Here is a 17459-nt window from a genome sequence, read left to right as displayed (position 1 = left end):
CCAGTTTCATAACTCTGCAAGACTATCCTGATAATGATCTCCTTTGCAAAGAATATCAACTGCTCTCTGTATTATAAGCCTATAATATTTCTTACTATTCTGGGCCTACAATAGGCAGCTAATAAACATTGAAGAATTCTGTTACCTATCTTATAAACTTGATTTTACATAAGGGTGCTCCTTATATAAATAATTTGCTTGTGTTGATATTTACATAATAAATCATATTTTAATTGGTTTCATTATATAACAAAGCTTTTACATTAATCAAAACTATTAGGCATAATGGTTTGTTTTTTTGTTTTTAATCCCAGGGCTAATGTTTTTTGGATTTCTATTACAGGACTAGTATTTCTAAAGATATAACTTTTTAATTAACAAGAAAAAAATTGGGTACATTAACTCAAATTTGCTACCGTCAATAACAACTTTTGCCTTATAATGTTTTCAACGTTGCTTTTTGGAAGTAAGGGACCACAAGTTGAATGTATGAAGACATCAGAATGATTATGAAATATCACATGCCTCTTAAGTATAAGTAAGGAGGACTCAACTTTTCTATCATTCCTAGACTGTGCATTTCCATATTAAATTCATTCAGATGTGGATAAAATAGTTATCAGACCAGTTTTACTTTTATACCCGTCATAGGCACTTACTTTAATAGACATTTACTTTTATCCCCACCAATTATGTGTTAGGTCATGCTCTAGTATTAAAGCAATTTGCAGGATTAGTCAATATAGCCTAAAAGAAGCAGTGAAGTGAAAAGAAACAGTTCCCACCCACATCTGTGCTTTGCTTTGTAACCTCCGTTTGTTCTTGCTCCTCCTCCTTTCTTTATAACACCCTTGAAAGGTGATATATAGCCCATTGTTAGCTCCATTCTCCTTATAAATCAAATCCTTAAAACCTCTTGGCTTATTTTCTAAAGAGTCAGTTCTAGAATATTAGGTTTACATTGACTGTGTAATTTACTAGATTTGTAGCTTTCACTAAGCAGTATTAGAAGTTACTATACATTTGTCTGAAAAATTGTGAGAACAGCAATCATTATTTAAAAACAAAGGTTAGTGGATCCTTCCAAAAAAGAATATGATGACAAAAGCACTGGGTGTTGAGCAAACAGTTGCTTACTGTGAACAGGTTATACCAGGAACAATTTAACCCGAGTGATCAAAGATCCAGCCAACTTGATTAACATTGTGACTTGATTTGAAGCTGTGCTGGATATTAGTGAATGTCCTTGACGTACATTTGCACAGACAACTCTGCTCTTCTATGAGCAGGAGAAATTGTCAATAAGCACAGAGCAAATAAATGACAAATATTTCTAGAGCTTCAGAGATGATCATTAGCTGTCCCTCACTACACTTTAGGAAAAGGTAAATCTGATTTACAATGCCAAGAGAAGTCCCCAGACTGCCTGAAAGATTTCAACTGGAACTCCTGGCACAGATTTGTTTTACTGATGAAACTAATCCCAGAAGCCAGTGGCAAAGTGAGATGTCCAAGGCCCCAGAGCTAAAGCATCAAGAAGACTTTTTCTTTTGTTAATTGCAAACTGCAAACAGCTCCGCAGTCTCCCTCCTGAGTGGCATTTGTACCTCTGGAGAGAAAGCGTAGGCAGCTGTCAGAGTTTCAACGGTGTCCTCACCTTGCCCTGGATGGCTATTCCTACCTCCCCAGGGTTGCCAGAGCCACTCAAGCAACTAGAAGGACATTCGAAGTACTGTAGTGCTGTTCAGATCTCTAGAAGCCTCTAATAAAAATGATTTATCTTTGTTGAATGTGAAGAATAAATTTTCTCTCATTTCTGGGAATGGCTCATAGGACACAGGCTTCTGGGTCTCCTAGCACATGGCCAGAGGTAATATTTCTCTGCCCAGGTCTGGTCTTGGGCCATTTCACAGAGGTGCAGAGTGAGGATCACAGCACAGTTTCCAGTCATCAACTTTCCTACCGGTCAAAGTCCATGCTCTCTATTAAATGCTAACACCTCAGAGGAGACACAATTTATGACTTAATCCCTTAGTTCAGTGGTTCTCAAAGTGTATTCCCCCATCCCACTTCAACCAACAACAACAGCCTCACCTGAGATTTTGTCAGAAATGCAAATTCTCAGGCCCTACTCTAGAATTATTTAAACAAACTCTAGGGGTGGGTGGGGCCCAGCAATCTATATTCTAACAAGCTTTTCAGTGAGTTCTGATGCACAAAAAATTTTGAGAACCATTGCCTTAGTCAACAGCCAGTTTAGTACCAGATTCCTAAGGTGAGGTATGTGGGGTATATGGAACCTCAAAGTTGGATGGAGGAGAAGAATGTTTCATTTATCTATTGGCTAAAGTGTGTTAGATACTGAGGGTATAAAGGAGAGAGGTGTTGTTGATCTCTATAAGAAGCATCTTGTCTCAGACAAATTAACCAATCGCTATATAAAACAAGGGCTATAATATAGGCAAATGGAATCTTCTATGACACAGAAGAGAGCAAGTCTACCTGGGGAGGTGAGAGAAAGCTTTAAAGAAATGTATAACCCTGTAATGACTGAAGTTCCATTTATGTGCCTGGCACTGCTAAAACACTTTACATATTTTCCTATTTAATCTCCCCCAAGTTTTTCCTATCTCTTCATTTTACACAAAAAGGAACAGAAGCTCAAAGAGGGTAAATACAAAGTGGAACCTCTGTGCTCTGACTATAGATGATGACTTGAACCAGGTCCTGAAGATTGCATCAAGCCCATGGTGCAGAGTTTGGGGCATGATACTGGGCATGATGACGTTGAGACTCTTATGTTGATGGGGTAGCCTGAGACAGGCCAGACACAAGAATTTTCTTTTTCCTAGAGGCAGTAAGAAGCCCTTGAAGAATTTCTGCACTGATGAACTCTGGTATATACAGAAAGTGAAATCTGAAGGCAGGTGACATGTATCTCCACTCTTTTCTGCTTCTACTTCTCAAGCTGTTGACCTCTCTGGCTAAACTCTGCACTCTTGCCCCTTGAGGCACGAGTCTTATTTCTTAAGATAATACTGCAACCTGAATCCAGGGCCTTCCCTAAACCCTAAAGAGCGCCTCAGGTCTATTGCTATCTTGGAATAGGTCTGCAAGGCTTAGTACCTTGAGATTAGTGATCTCATTGATTGAGGAGAAGGTAATGAAAGAATGGAGACTGGACAGGAATGTCAGATTGCTGCAGTGAACTGAAACACAGTGTCACAAACGGTATTATCCTGGGGTTTGCTGACTTCATCTGCCAGTAATCTTTTCACTCAGCCAAAAAATTTACCTCTTCATATCTTATATGATAGAGATTTAAAGCTTGATAATATCTGGCAACTAAAGACCAGAAAAATCATTTCATATTAAACTGAGAAACACATACACTTTTTAAGGTATGTGTTCAGATAAAAATTCTGAAGGCTCCCCCCCACCTTCCCCTGGGCTATTTAATATTACCCTGTCTTGCTTATACAATGATGATAAAGCAAGACAGCAGCCCTGCCAGTCACAGGCTCTGGGGTCAGAGGACAGCATTTGAATGTTGACTTCATCACTTATTAACAATGTCACCTTGAGTAAATCACTCAACCTTTCCATTCTATTTCATCATTTGTAAAAGTGGCTAAAAAGAGTACCTTCCCCATAGGATTGCTTTGAGTATTAAATTAAAACAAGATTTAGAATTAAAAAAAATGATCACTAAATAAAGGTTGGGTTTTTTTTGTTGTTGTTAGTATTATTAGCTAGAGAGCAACAACACTTTTGAATTTGTGATTCAATTTAGGTCATTTTAAATTCAATTTTAAAGGTACTGATTAATATGAATTCAATGGCTTTTAATGAGATAACTTGGCATTACATTGTTCTAAAAGTCTTATATTAAATTTTCTTTTAGTTTCATTTTGCAGCTTAAAAAGAACAATTTAATAGAAATAAAGGATTTCTTTGTGTTTTAAATCTGTCACCAATCACTTCACATGTGGTCTATTTGTACAATAAATCTAGACACTATTTCAATTGAAAAACAAGCAAGGAAAAATAGTATGAGAAAAGTCACCAGAACATCCAAGAAGCCTAGCCTCACCATCATTACATGACTACTGAGTGCTGTTTATGTACCAGGAAAATTTCCCCAGACGGCTCCAGAAACCGTATGTCCATGACCTGTCTACTTGAACTTTGGAATGGGATTTGGGAGCTCAGAATGATGAGAAAGAAAGAAACCTGGCATAAAACAGAACTAGACTTGGAAAACTCACCTTATCGCCTTCTTCTACCTCGCAGAGTTTCTCCTCAGTGGCAGGATTAAAGACAGGAAATTTCTTGCCACTCACCGAATCATGCCATTCGTTGTTTATGAAGATCTGTACAGACGGAGAGAAAGTAGATAAAAAGGCATTTAAATATGTCGGACATTTTGGAAACTTTTTATAAACTCAAAACTAAAGCATTACAGAATGCCTAAGCGAGGCCAATGTTATAGACACACTTCCCTCATATGCAGCCCCTCCCCAGGATTTGTTGGCTGTTTAAGACATGTTGCACACACACACACACGCGCATGCACGCGAACACTAAAGGAAAGAATACTTTTAAATTTCACTAAGGTGTGAAATCATCTAAACACCAGAAAATATGCACTGGAGGAAGCAATCTAGGAAAAGATACTTTTATCTGAAATAACCATAAATTTGAGGCAAGAGTGGAGGTTTTGGTGGGCTTGATCTTTACGAATCATTGTCTCTACTTTCCACTTTAGATTCTGAACATACTCATCTTGAGCTACTGGTGATTTGTTATCATAAATAACTATTTTTGGATCTTTTATTTTACGGTTTTAAAGGTAGCTTGAGGGAGAGTTTTAAAAGAAGTTGGCTTAGAAAAAATTGGCTAGTGATATTTTTTTCATTAACTTTTAAGAGGCATAAGGGTTTCATTCTTCTTTTTAAAAGATTAGTTAATAATTTATTTGCCTTCAGATGGAATCAGGTACTGGATTTCTTAGTGGTATCTATGAGAAAGAGATGCATCTAAAGAAATAGAGAGGTCTGGAAAATATGGAATTTTGTTCTGTGTGCACAATAAAAGAATAGATATATTAAACAGTATTAGCACGTCATTAAAAAGTCTGAGTTTCAACTTTTGCAGCCCTGAATTTGCCTCTCATTATGGAGCTGAATAGATCTTTGTTATCTCATTCACCTTTCACTAGAGTAAAAATATTTGATGAAGCCAAATTAAGAAGTATTCCTTTAGTGACGAATAAAGTTATGTTTTGTTTCTGTCAAAAGCTAGAATTTCTTCTCTCTCCTCTCATCCCATTATTTCCTCCTGATTCTCCTTGTTCTCATTATTGAAACAGAAAAATAGTCGTAAGTATAGTATTAAATATGACATATTACAACTTTCTGTTAGATTTAATATTACAACATGAACTAGTTTATTAAATTTTGACTCACAGGTAGTCGATACATGTAGTTTTAAATGAAGGTTGACGTATGCACTAGATTTATAACATATAGCTTTATTCAGACATGTCTCCTTACTTGATATTTACAGGTAAGTTACTAATAGTGAAACCTTGAGAGTGAATGTATTGAAACACTGACCCCCAAGGCTTACATCCATTGCTATACTAAATACAAATTACTTAGCTATTAAAAAGTCCCCAGTGACAGCTATCAAGGTTATATACTGTTAGTTTAATAACTTATATTGTGTATATTTGAAATAAAAGCAGTCTCTTAAGTTAACCTACGAGTTTGCACTAACTTGGCTATTCTTTGGGCAGTGTCCATAATATAGCTTAAAATTCTAACAAATTAATAAAATATATATTACCATGTATCCCTGAATGCTTAAGTACAATTGATTCTGTATTTTGGGATTTATGAGATTATTTAGACAGACATCCTGTTTTCAGAAATAGTCTTCTGGTCTCCTATACCTCTACTGTATGATTTGTCACTTTTTTTAAAAAGTCATTTTTAAACGTCTGCCTTCCCTCTTAAGGAATAAGGTCAAGGGCGGTGTTCGTCTGGTTTCCTGGCTTATCCTCAGCGTCCAATACAATCCCAGTCCTCGAGTGATTTTAACCTCAGAAAAGAATTCTTGAAAAACTTAAAACTGAACCAAGGAAACTTTAATCCAGTAGCTACACATGTGTAAGACCTATGGTATTCTGCACAAGGGTACCCTATGGTATTTGTGATTTACTAACAAACAAATGGAAGGATAAGCATCCTTACTGGCCTGTTCAAGCCAATACAATTAATTATTCATAGGACACAACAGCATGAACCTATGTATTTGGGGGAGTTTAGAAGAAGTGTAGTGCTAGCCTGGAATTGACAGGAAAAAGACATCAGCGTGAAGAAATAAAGGGGCAGGGGTGCAAAGCAGTTCAGATGAAGAGACTAGCTGTCCAAGGACACATATATTGGGGTATGAGAAAGGTAGATGTTTCAAGAAAGTCCTTGTGTCTCTGATAGGGTAATGGAATACAGATGAAGACCATAAAATTCCTATTATCCTTCATGAAAAAATCGTTGGCATCTTAGTTCAACTCGAAGAAAGATAAATTCAGACTAAAATACTGACTTGCCCAATGGCTCTCAGGGTGAATCAGCACTGTAGCTATCAGAAACGCATTTTATAAAATCCTCTAATTACTCTTAAAGAGTACTTTCTGGTATGCATCTCTAACCCTTACCTCTTTGTCTTTTTCTTCCCAGGGGAAACAACTTTAATCAACGGATCCCAATTTGAGCTCACTGTCATCTCTAGCTTTACGCTGCTCTTACCTCAAACCAAAGTTCTCAGGCTTGCTGGTGCACATTCCCTCCCCCTTTCTCTCTCGCTTTCTCCCTTTCTCCCTCTCAGACACAAACGCTTTCCCTCTCCGGTAATGACACACACAATCGCTACTCATCCTTTTGAATCACTGTGTTCTACACTATCAGAAAAAAACCCTTGCTCTGTTCTGCCTGCCCTACATCTCTGCCTAATTCAAATTTAATTCTCACCCTTTTATCATAATCTTCCTAAGCCAAGCCACCTTAGATTTTGTCCTCTCCTCAGAACAATTCAGTGGTTCTTCTTTGTCAAATTCCTTAGCATGGCATTAAGGTGGCTTATGATCTGGCCCCAATACACTTTTCCAACCTTTTATCCGATTATTTCTTCAGTTTACCCTTTGTTTTAGCCTCTTCCTACTGTCTCATACACCAGGCCCTTCTTTGCTCCACACACCTATTCATGCTGTTCCTCAGACTGGAGTTTCACTCTTTTCTTCCACTCATACTTCAAACACTCGCTTAAAATGTTGTCTCCTCATGAAGATTTTACTTGTCAGTCCAATTGGATTTAACTTCTTTTTTTCTCTTTTCTAACATAACATTTTACTACTATTAAATTATTTATGTTCTGCCTTTTATTAAAGGTAGAAATCTACCTATCAGCTCACCAAATTCCAAAGAGAAAACTAAAGACATCATGGCACTTAGCCCTAATTTCTTTAGCCAGCCTTGCAAAATTTGCATCAGATTCACTCACACATTTCTAATTCTCCCTTTTCTCTGCCCTAAAGATAGTATCACCCCCTCAGACTTTATATTTCTAAACTAGGAGAGCACAAGTCTCACCCCGCCAGAGACATAGCCAGAATTCCACTCTTCCATAGTATGATTTTACCCCAAATCTAATAAAAACAAGATATAGTACGTATTATATTTTGTTAGGCCTGCAGTGAAACTTCCCAACTCCCACCTAAGTCCTTTTCCCTCAAGTCTGTGATAATTTGTGGTTTCAACTTCTCAATACTATGCTTCAATATATGATAGCTTATTCTATTCCCTTCATATAATCTCTTTTGGTGAAAGAACCATTTCTATATGTATATACCATCCAATTTCATTAGCAGACTCTTGCATTTAAGCTGTACAGAAAACTCCCCCTTCAGATTAAAGTCAGTGAATGTTTTCTAAGTGAGCATTAACCGAAAGGAAGAATACAAGTTTATCTGGGAGCCTTCAGGCAACAGAAGAGATCGGTCGTAGATGATCCCAAATTACCAGCAACTGCCCTGCATTATTCAGTTTTAACTTTTAATATAGGAGAACACTTTGAACACAGTTTTTTTTTGAATTTGTGCTTACATTCTCATAATCCTAAATGGTCACGTTTCTTTTATCAGAAAAGTGTTCATCAAATAATGAGTAAATACCTGAGACATCTGGAAGTTTCAGTGGGAAAATGTGAGATGAGTGAACGATGACCCTTGCTTTCAAGGGGCTTATCATCTAAGAAGAGAGTGTATTTCTAGTGAGATCGGCCAGTAAAGAATTGAAGGTTATACTGCAAAATGACTGAAGCAGTGCTTTAGTCAATAAATCGCAGAATGGAACTCACAGAACAGAGGAACGTGGGCTGGAAGAATGCTTCCTTGAAGGATAGGTTTGGATTGGGGTAAAAAAGGAAAACAACATGGAAAAGGAGGGAACGCTGTTGGGATATTTGTAACATAGTCAAAAGATTAGCCCCAAAATAGAGTTCCAGTGGAAACTAGATTCCTTCCAATAATGAAAACGAAACCAATTTGTGGTGGTTCTTGATGCCCAGAGTGAGCAGTTTGGACTCTGTTCCTGAATATAATAAGGGAGTGAGAGGATCAAATGGATATTTTTAGGAATACTGATTTTAATGTACCCCAAATGGATCTAAAGCAGAGCATCCAAAGTCTTGGAGATTAGCCTGGAGACAATTTTAACATCCCAGGCATGAGGTCATAAGGCTTTAGAGTCGAGTGACGTAGCAGTACAGTCTGAAAATTACACATTATCCCATAAACAGAGGCCTTTCAGCATCCAACCAGATCTCAGCACAGATAAAGAGATGATCGAGGCTGCTGTAAAGAACAAGACTGCTCCATCCTTTTCTTCTCCTTAGCTCTGGAGAATTTATTGGTAGGAACTACCTTAATGATCTTTTTTTCTATTTTGATTTTATTGGCTTTACATTTGACACAGCCTTTAGCTAATTGTGTGGCCAAATGTTTTCGAAGGATCATCCTGCCTCCAGTTATATAAAATGGTTATACAGAGAAGTATAGGCTAATTATGTTTATTATAGTAACTATCAAACCTATTTTAGGCCTGTTGAAATGATCTCTCTGGTGATAACCACACTAAATGTTAGCAAATTTAGGGAAAAAGGGATCATGGCCTAAAAGTGAAAAAGAGTTCTTGGTTCCTACCTAACTATTATATTAACTCTATTCTATTTATGAATTTTGGACTCAGGACACTTTTGAATAATACATATGTAAGTGGACCTCAACTTAAAGTTCACAATATTGATTGAAAATTACAGATGCCTATGCATATGGTTGGACTTCAAGTGCTTCTTATATGAGGAAACAATCAATGGGAATGTTGAAGCAACTTAAAAATCAATTTTTACTCTTTAAATTTTAGATATGTTAGATTTTAAAGGATGCATCATATGACCTTCGACTAAAAAAAAAGTGGGCATTTCCTGAATGCAGTTTAGTGTCCAAGAATAACTCACAATTTTGAGGAAAAAAAAAAAAAAGCCTTTCTTTCCAGGGTACAGGTTTAATGTGCCTGGTATAAAGCTACAATTCTAAATAAGCATTTTCCTCAAAACTTTTCTGGCTTGGATCAAGCTGGATTTGACTAATAGGTAAAATAAAACCTATCAGCCTTCTCAGTGGCTAGGAGATTTTGGAACATTTTGGCTTACAAGGCAGAGTCCCTGACTCCCTCCACCAGATATTTAGGGTGCCCTAAATTCACATTTTCTCTGCAGAACTGCAAGTGGGGCAGCGGCTCTAGATCCCGCAAGGGAAGCCAGTGCTTTCTTGGTGGCAGAGAGATTTTAACAGATCGCATTTTCAGTGCACAAAGGATTTCTTTTAAGATATGCCAAAGGTGAGGAAGGATGATGAGTCTCCATTTTATGTCACCTCTGTTTCCAAACCCCAGAGCCTGGGTCACAGGATGTGGAGTGATGGGTGGTGTTGTTAATGTACAGGAAGTGATGGGCATCGTAAGGGTGTAAACCTTTTCTCAGGGTTAAAAACCTAAAAAGTACCAAAGACCATGGAGGTGAGGGTGGGGAGAAAGAATGCCATGGGGGATAAATAATCAGAGAAAGACTGGACCAAAGTCAGGTTGGGGTGTTAAACATTGAAAAGAATCAAAGCTGGGTCTCTGGCAACTACTTTCAATCCAAACCCTGAGGCAGCACAGTTAAACATTGAGACTCAGAGTAAAAAAAAACTAAGAGGAAATTAGGGAGGAAATAACAGATGGGAGGAAAATATTTAACTGCAGTCAAAAGAATGAAAGCAAAATGAGAGAGTGACCAAAACAAAAGTAGGAGAAATAAAATTTTCCCTTCATTTCTGTTTTATATTATAGTCTGACTTCAGGAGCATGAGTGAATATACTTTTTCCTTGTTTTTGGAAAAAACCCCTTCCGCCTTTTCAACTCAGTCAGGGAAAAAGAGAAGATGTTAAAGCATTTCTGTTTTGAGCTACACCTTCGCTGTCCCACAGATGACAAAAATATTTGTCAACAAGTTCTGTACATCAAAATATCCGGTGTCAAAGAGGGAAGCATGTGGAAGCACTACAACGTTCTGTACATCTTTAATACTGAACCATATCGAGAGCCAACAATACAACTGATTGCATGTAAGCCCTCTTCCTTCTAAAGAAAGTGCCAAAAGGAGAGCCTAATTCAATTGGTCGTTATTTACATTCCTTCGACTTCTAAAAATGTATCAGGAGAGCAGCGAAAAGAGTCAGATAAGGCACCTAGGGAGGGCAAGGCGGCTGTTCAGGCAAAATTTTAAGATCTGTGATATTTGTGCAAATTCCCAGCAAACACATTTCCATTAACAATTCCAACATTCCCATAAAGGCATCATGTAGAGACATTTTAATATTAGAAAACCAAATATTAGCAACATTTTACATCCTTTGCAATCAATGCCTCTGTTTGTGGGTTTTTGATACACACACACACGTACACTCAAAATATATCAATGTGATGAAATCCAGGTTTCTGCAAATATCTACTTCTCTAATTTAATAGTAGTGAATTTTAAATAAATGTTTAATTATGAAGCAATTATTGCTTACGTTCTTTTGAACTTGGCTCTGCCCACGTTGCCACTGACATCTGGTAAATGTGTAACATATCTGGCTACAAGTATAATAGCATCATGAAAATGCAACCCACCCCCACCCCCAGCCAGATCATTGCTATTTGGAGACAAGTGTATCACCATTTTATCAATGCCTCTATTTCTGTGAGATTTCTTTTATGCTGCTCAGTATTATATCATCTCATAGATTAATCCATGCCACTTCAGAAGCATTTCCTTGAAAGAAGCTTTCAAGTTGTTTCTCATACTCTTTAAGAGTTTTTTTCACTCATCTCCCTCACTCTGGCAAGCAATCAACAACAAATTTGTTAGGTGAAGTCCAGTTTAAAGAACCATGAGCACTTGTACTACTAAGAGTGCTTATGAAATGGGGGTATTACTCTCCCTTAGGGTATGTGCTATTTACTTTAAGATTTTTGTTGATCAGACTTCTTGAATCAGGCAAATGTCAGAGAACAAAATATTTGCCAAGAAAGCAGCCCTTAGAGATGAGTTAAAATATTACATTCATAATGAATGGTTATCTCCCAAAAGCAAAGTTAATGGTTGGTTCCATCACTGGTTTGTAGCCATGATCTGGTTCCTGTTGGACTTAAGTGCTTTTTGAAGAGGAAGGCAAGTGGTTCTGACCTGGTCGAGTGTGAGTTTCTGGGAGAAACAGGAAGTCAGGTCCCTTACTAGATGGTGGTTCCTGTAAGTAGTTGTAAGGTTGACTCAAAACTTTTAGACTGTTGCTCCTGGCCTAGAGACCACGCTTTGAGTAGCATCAGCAAAACCTGGAAGTCTGTTACAAATGCAGACTCTCAAACCTCACCTCAGACCTACAGAATCAGAATCTCCATTTCAACAAGATCCCTAAGTAATTCACTTGCACGTTCAAATTCTAGAATTCTTACTCTAGAATATCTTCTCTCATTGGTTCACCTGTTTGGAGACCTGGTGTTCAAATCACTCCTCTTCTCTCATCATCCAAATTTCCATCCTCTCAATCAGAGTAAGGAAAGAATGATACAAATTAAGTAAAAGATGTGAAAGCACTTGTTAGAGACAATCCAGTGAGACTTGAGTACTACTGTTTTCAGTATATAGGGAAAAAAACGGAACTGTGGAAAAGTATCAGATCTGAAGGAGGAGATTCAGAATTCAGTTCATTTTATATTTTCCTTTTAAGAGCTGTGTGACCTTATGCGAATCACTTAAACTCTCTGAGCTCAGATTCCTCAGCTTTAAAATGGAACATTAGTAACATCTTCCCCAGCTCCTTCCCAGTGGTTAATTATGGACCTCAAATGAGATCAATAGATGAAAGCAGTTTTGAATTGCGATAAGCAAGGCAAGTATCATTCCTCTTATGTTGGAAACTGAATCATTTTAGAATTTAGGAGTCATCTTGGGAAGGAGAGCGTTAAGGAGAGCTAGTCCAAGTAGCTAATAAGTGCTGGGCACTTTCCACAAATTACCTCCCTTAATTCTCACAGCCACTGTTTAAGGTAGTCATTATTATTCCCAATTTACAGACAGGGGAACTGAAACTCAAGGAGATTAGAAGCTTGGCCAAAGGCACATCATTAAATAAGCAGAAGAGCCGGAAATCAAAGCCGGGCTTATCCTGTTAAGACACTGTACCTTGCAGGCATCCAGCTATTTGTTCAACTGCTTCTAAGCCAAAAGCAAACAAAATATTGCTTCAGTCAGCAGGGAGTTACAAATGTTTCCCAAACGAAAGCAGTGCCACAGCACAATCAGCTTTGTCTTGAACCTAAGTCCTGTCCTGTTGTAAGCGCCCCTCAGTGGTTTCCGTCCAATAAAGCCATCAGGCAATCGGGCCGCAACCCCCATCTCCAGTCTCATCTCATCCATTCTCTCCCTCCCTCACTGTACTTCGGCCATGTTAGCCTTTTGATAGTTCTTTGAACATATCAAGCTCTTGCCCACAGACCTCTTCGCACGTGCTGTTACCTCTCCATCTTTGTTCTTTTCCCACTCTCCACGGCCACATTACGCTCTGCATTCCTCAGGCTCACCTGAAATGTCCCTTCCTTAAAGAGATAGTCCCTAACACCCCATCAAAAGTAAACTCTTCCCCTCATTGTCTCCCAGCTTTCAGTCATCTTCTTTCCAGCATTTATCATCATTTGTGATTAATGTATTCACTTACTTGCTTATTTTCTTCCCCACTCCACCTCACACATTCTCCAGGAATGTAAGTCCATGAGGCAAGAATCATATTAGCCTTCTTTTATCATAAGACCTAGCCCAGAGTAGTCGTTTAACGACTTGTTAGATAAAGGGAAGGAAAAATAGGAGAAATGAATGAAGAGGAGAAGATATTTGTAAATGTGTGTGGCCTGAATTTCTTTGTTGTAAGAATTTAAAAAAAGATGACGGTGTCTAGCACATAGTATTCAATGATTCATAATTCTTCTCTATCAGAAATATATCTTTAAGATGGGTTAAACAATAATACTAGAAATTTAGGAAAGTGATCTCCTATTTATTGCACAGGAATTGAAGAAATGTAGTTCACATAGAAACTGCACCCTTATGTCAAAGCTGTCTGCATCACAGCCTCTCTCAGCCCAAACCCCAACTTTCCAATCAAAGCAGAAAGTCTGTTTGCTTCCACTCTTCCTTACTGTTCTCCTCTTTTTCTAAGTTGGCGATGAACTTCCTCCTGTTGGCCTGGGAACAGCTGAGCAGCAGCTGGGAAGGCTCATGGCCATGTTCCCTCCAGCGATCAGGAATGGACAAGTGAAAGTCAGAATAAAGGACAGAACAGGATTCCAGCCACTCTATGTGCCAAAGCAGCGATATTGATCTTAGACAAGCCCCTTGGTGTGAGGTCTCAGAATGCCAGCATTTGAAGTCAACTAGCTGTGTAACTGAAGGCAAGTGGCTTAGCCACTCTGTCCCTCAGCCTCTTCATTTATGAAACAGGAATAGTCGCCTCCTCATAGAGCTATTGTGAGGTGTAAATAAAATCACCATAAAGAACTTAAACAGTCATTGGCAGAGAGTAAACACAATGAATTTTAGCTATAATTGTTTTCCGTGTGTGTGCCTGTGTACGTGTGTGTGTGAAATGTCATTAGCTGATGACGATCTTTTCTAGCATGAACATATTATTGTTCAGTAGGTTAAGTGTAGGAGTTAAGTTAAAGACTGGAGTTTGAATTCTGTCTGAGGAAGCTTATCTTCTTGAATTTCCTATTTCTTCTTTTTTTTAAGGTTAAAAACAATGTGGTGAAGGGAGAATGTAAAATAGAGTTACCAAATCTCGTAAGAGGAAGTTCTTGAACCCTGAACTCCTGGATTAACCCTTGGGACTTTGTTCCAATGGAATCCTTATCAGATGGGGCATGACTGTGCAAAAAGGAGTGACAGAAGAACGAGGAGAAGAGAATAAGATGAGAGGAACACTTGTGGGAACCAGGTTTAGGAAAGGTTGAGTAGAAGAAAATTCTGGAAAAGTGGAAAGAATTCAGAAAAATAAATAGGACCAGGATAGCTAATATTGATCAATCACTTCCCATGTGCCAGGCACTATTTCAAGTGCTTTGTGTGCATTAAACTCATTTAATGCTTTTATCCACACTGGGAAATTGGTAGCTTTATTACTCCCATTTTACACATAAGAAAACCGAGGCAGACAGAGGTAATGTAGTTTGCCCAGTGATCACATAACTTTCAAAGCACTTCATTTAAAGCCTCAATAAAATGGATGAGTTGGCAGATGTAGGCTTCACTTAGAATTGGAAAGGGGAAAAATGAGGACAGAGGTGGATTCCGGGTGTATGTGGATTTGTAATGACGTTATTGAGGTTTTAAATTCTAAAAACTTTTGTATCATTATAGAAGGTATTTCTTAAACTCTGATCTCTGTTTTATCCACCCCAACAAAAAAATAATCAGACTGTACTAGAGAATAAGTCATAAAAGATTTGCATCAATGACTTCTTTTGTTTGAGTCAAAAGCAATCTCAAGCTTGAGAATATGCAGCTCTTCCACCATAGTTGCAATAATTTATGACTCATCCTTTGTTGTCTCTTTCTTCCATCTTGCCCCAATAACCAATCTACTTCTAGTGATAATACAGAAAAACATTAAAATAGTAAGAGAAAAATAACACAGGAGTTTACAGGCTGGCCATAGAAGGTAATTCCTCAAACACTATAAAATCTTTGCTTGCTTGGTTTGCAACCAGGAAACTTGTTAATCACCATCACTTTTCCAACTCCTCTTGCAAGGGCAAATCCAATACAGTTCTTCAGTGGGGCACAGTAAAAAAACATGCAAAGGCATCTGAAAAAGCTCACTCATTTAGATTTAATTACATACATAACTGGTGTCCTCCCAAGTGTGAAAATGCTGTAACCACTAAATCAGACAATAAAATGCTACCTGAGCAAAACAGAGCTATAGAGAAGGTGTGAGAGCCATCAAAATTCACTGATGTGCATTGGGTATTTTTACCCAGAGAAGTTCTTAAATCTTGCCTTCTTTTGAACACTCAGCTCAGTCATTTTCTGCAGAGGAGTGTTCTTGTGCAATGACTTGGAAGTGAACAGGAGATTTCAATCTTAAAAACATCTCTCTATGTTAAAGGTTCACTAATGTGTGTTTGCATGTTAGATTTTAAGGGCGATCTCATTTGTCTAGTACTGTTTCCTACAAGCCTAATTAATAACTTCTAGATGAAACTTAATTCAGCAGAAAGAGTATTTTACATTCGAGCTTCTTTGAGATAGACATACAAGGAAGACTGCAAACTTCTGCAAAGCTGAATTTTTTAAAAAAGTGACATTCGGAGCACCAACGTAACTTCCCATATCATAGGGAAAAATACTCTTTGTAATAATAGTAATGTGATCATTCAATCATTGCCAACAATCTTGATCTTTGCGAAATGCATTTGTTAACATGCCTGCTTTGGGTTGAAATTTCTTGTGAATGACACACTTGGAGTAAGAAAGTTGGGGAGACTGGAGTCTTGTCATCTTTTGGGCATACCTTTGCCAAGTGTAAATTTCTGGAGGATACGGACTTACCACATTTTTCATGTTCCCATTTAGAATAAAATTAAATGGAAAAATTGCTTTTCCTTTTCATAAAACTTGGTGAAAATAGCACCTTAATACATTTTACAGCTGCTGGTCAACCATGTTAGAGGCACAATCTAATCTCTGTAGACAGTTTCCTAAGGAAAAGAGCTAGACAGCTGAACAACTTCCTCACTTGTGCGTATGAAAATAAAAATGCAAAGAACTTAGGATTTCAAAACCATCCATGGATACAAGTAAGGAAATAAATAGATAATAGCGGGGCTTTTACTTTATCATTCACTTGTAATGCTCTTGGTTTTTCATTGGTTAATTTGGAAAGCAAAATGGCTCTCCCTGAGTTGGAACAGCTCCTTTCTTTCCTTACTTTCTACCTCAGGCCATAAAGCTAACTTTAAGTGATTTGGGTTGGACTGGTTTTTTGTTTTATTTGTTGGTTTGATAGGAAAGCAGGCATGTAACAGTGTGACACAGGTGAAGCTCAGAGATGCTCTTGAATTACTCAAGCAGGATCCATTTCCTCGTTCTTCTTAGCTGTGGATTTTTAAGTCTGGATCTGGCTCCTGCTCTTGTTTCTCTAAATATTTATCAGTTAACAATTATGCTCCAATGGCAACAAACTTGGCAGGAGAAATAAATAAGAATGCTAGCTTTCCCAAAGTAGGCTAAATAATGCAAGTCAGAAGTTTTTGAATCAGGATCCAATTATCAGATGTATGTCCTTCGATTTTGACAGTCATTAAACACATAGAAAAATCATGTTACTTCAGCACGCTGTTTCTCCTCTTTTTTTTTTTTTTTTTTTAAATTTTAGATCATTTCCCGGTTGTTAGACTCCTGCCAGCAAGTTTCTCTGGTTGGTATTTGCCTCCTTTATTGTACAGCTGGGCTATGCTGAAATTAGGAGAAGTGCTTAGTGAAGTCCCCTGAATCCTGGCACCAGAGCCTTTCTCACAGAAGAGAACTCCTCTCACTTAGAAACATTCAAAGAAATAATTTTATGAAAAGTTGCCTGATACGATTAAGAATTCATTATTTGATCGAGACACTAAACCCAGACCTGCATTTTGCAAGCTTTTCATTTTTATATTTGCAAAGGGCTCTTTCCATAAGTTTCCTTAAATTGACCTTTTATGTTTTAAACAGATGTCGTTTTTATAAACCTGGGGCAAAGCAGCAAATATAAATTGTACTG

General features: G+C 37.8%; 1 protein-coding gene across 1 annotated transcript in view; it reads right to left on the bottom strand.

The window, feature by feature from the left end:
• ALDH1A1 (aldehyde dehydrogenase 1 family member A1) overlaps positions 1–17459 on the bottom strand; it is a 53260-nt gene that overhangs the window by 35567 nt on the left and 234 nt on the right. The window contains exon 2 of the mRNA XM_008541215.2: positions 4269–4373. Within this exon, the coding sequence (XP_008539437.1) occupies positions 4269–4373 (105 nt within the window). The remainder of the gene's footprint in view (positions 1–4268; positions 4374–17459) is intronic.

This window comes from Equus przewalskii, chromosome 22 (genome assembly GCF_037783145.1).
Source record: "Equus przewalskii isolate Varuska chromosome 22, EquPr2, whole genome shotgun sequence".
NCBI classification, from domain to species: domain Eukaryota; kingdom Metazoa; phylum Chordata; class Mammalia; order Perissodactyla; family Equidae; genus Equus; species Equus przewalskii.
Note: the sequence above shows the minus strand (reverse complement) of the source record. Positions and strands in the feature narration are given on the sequence as shown.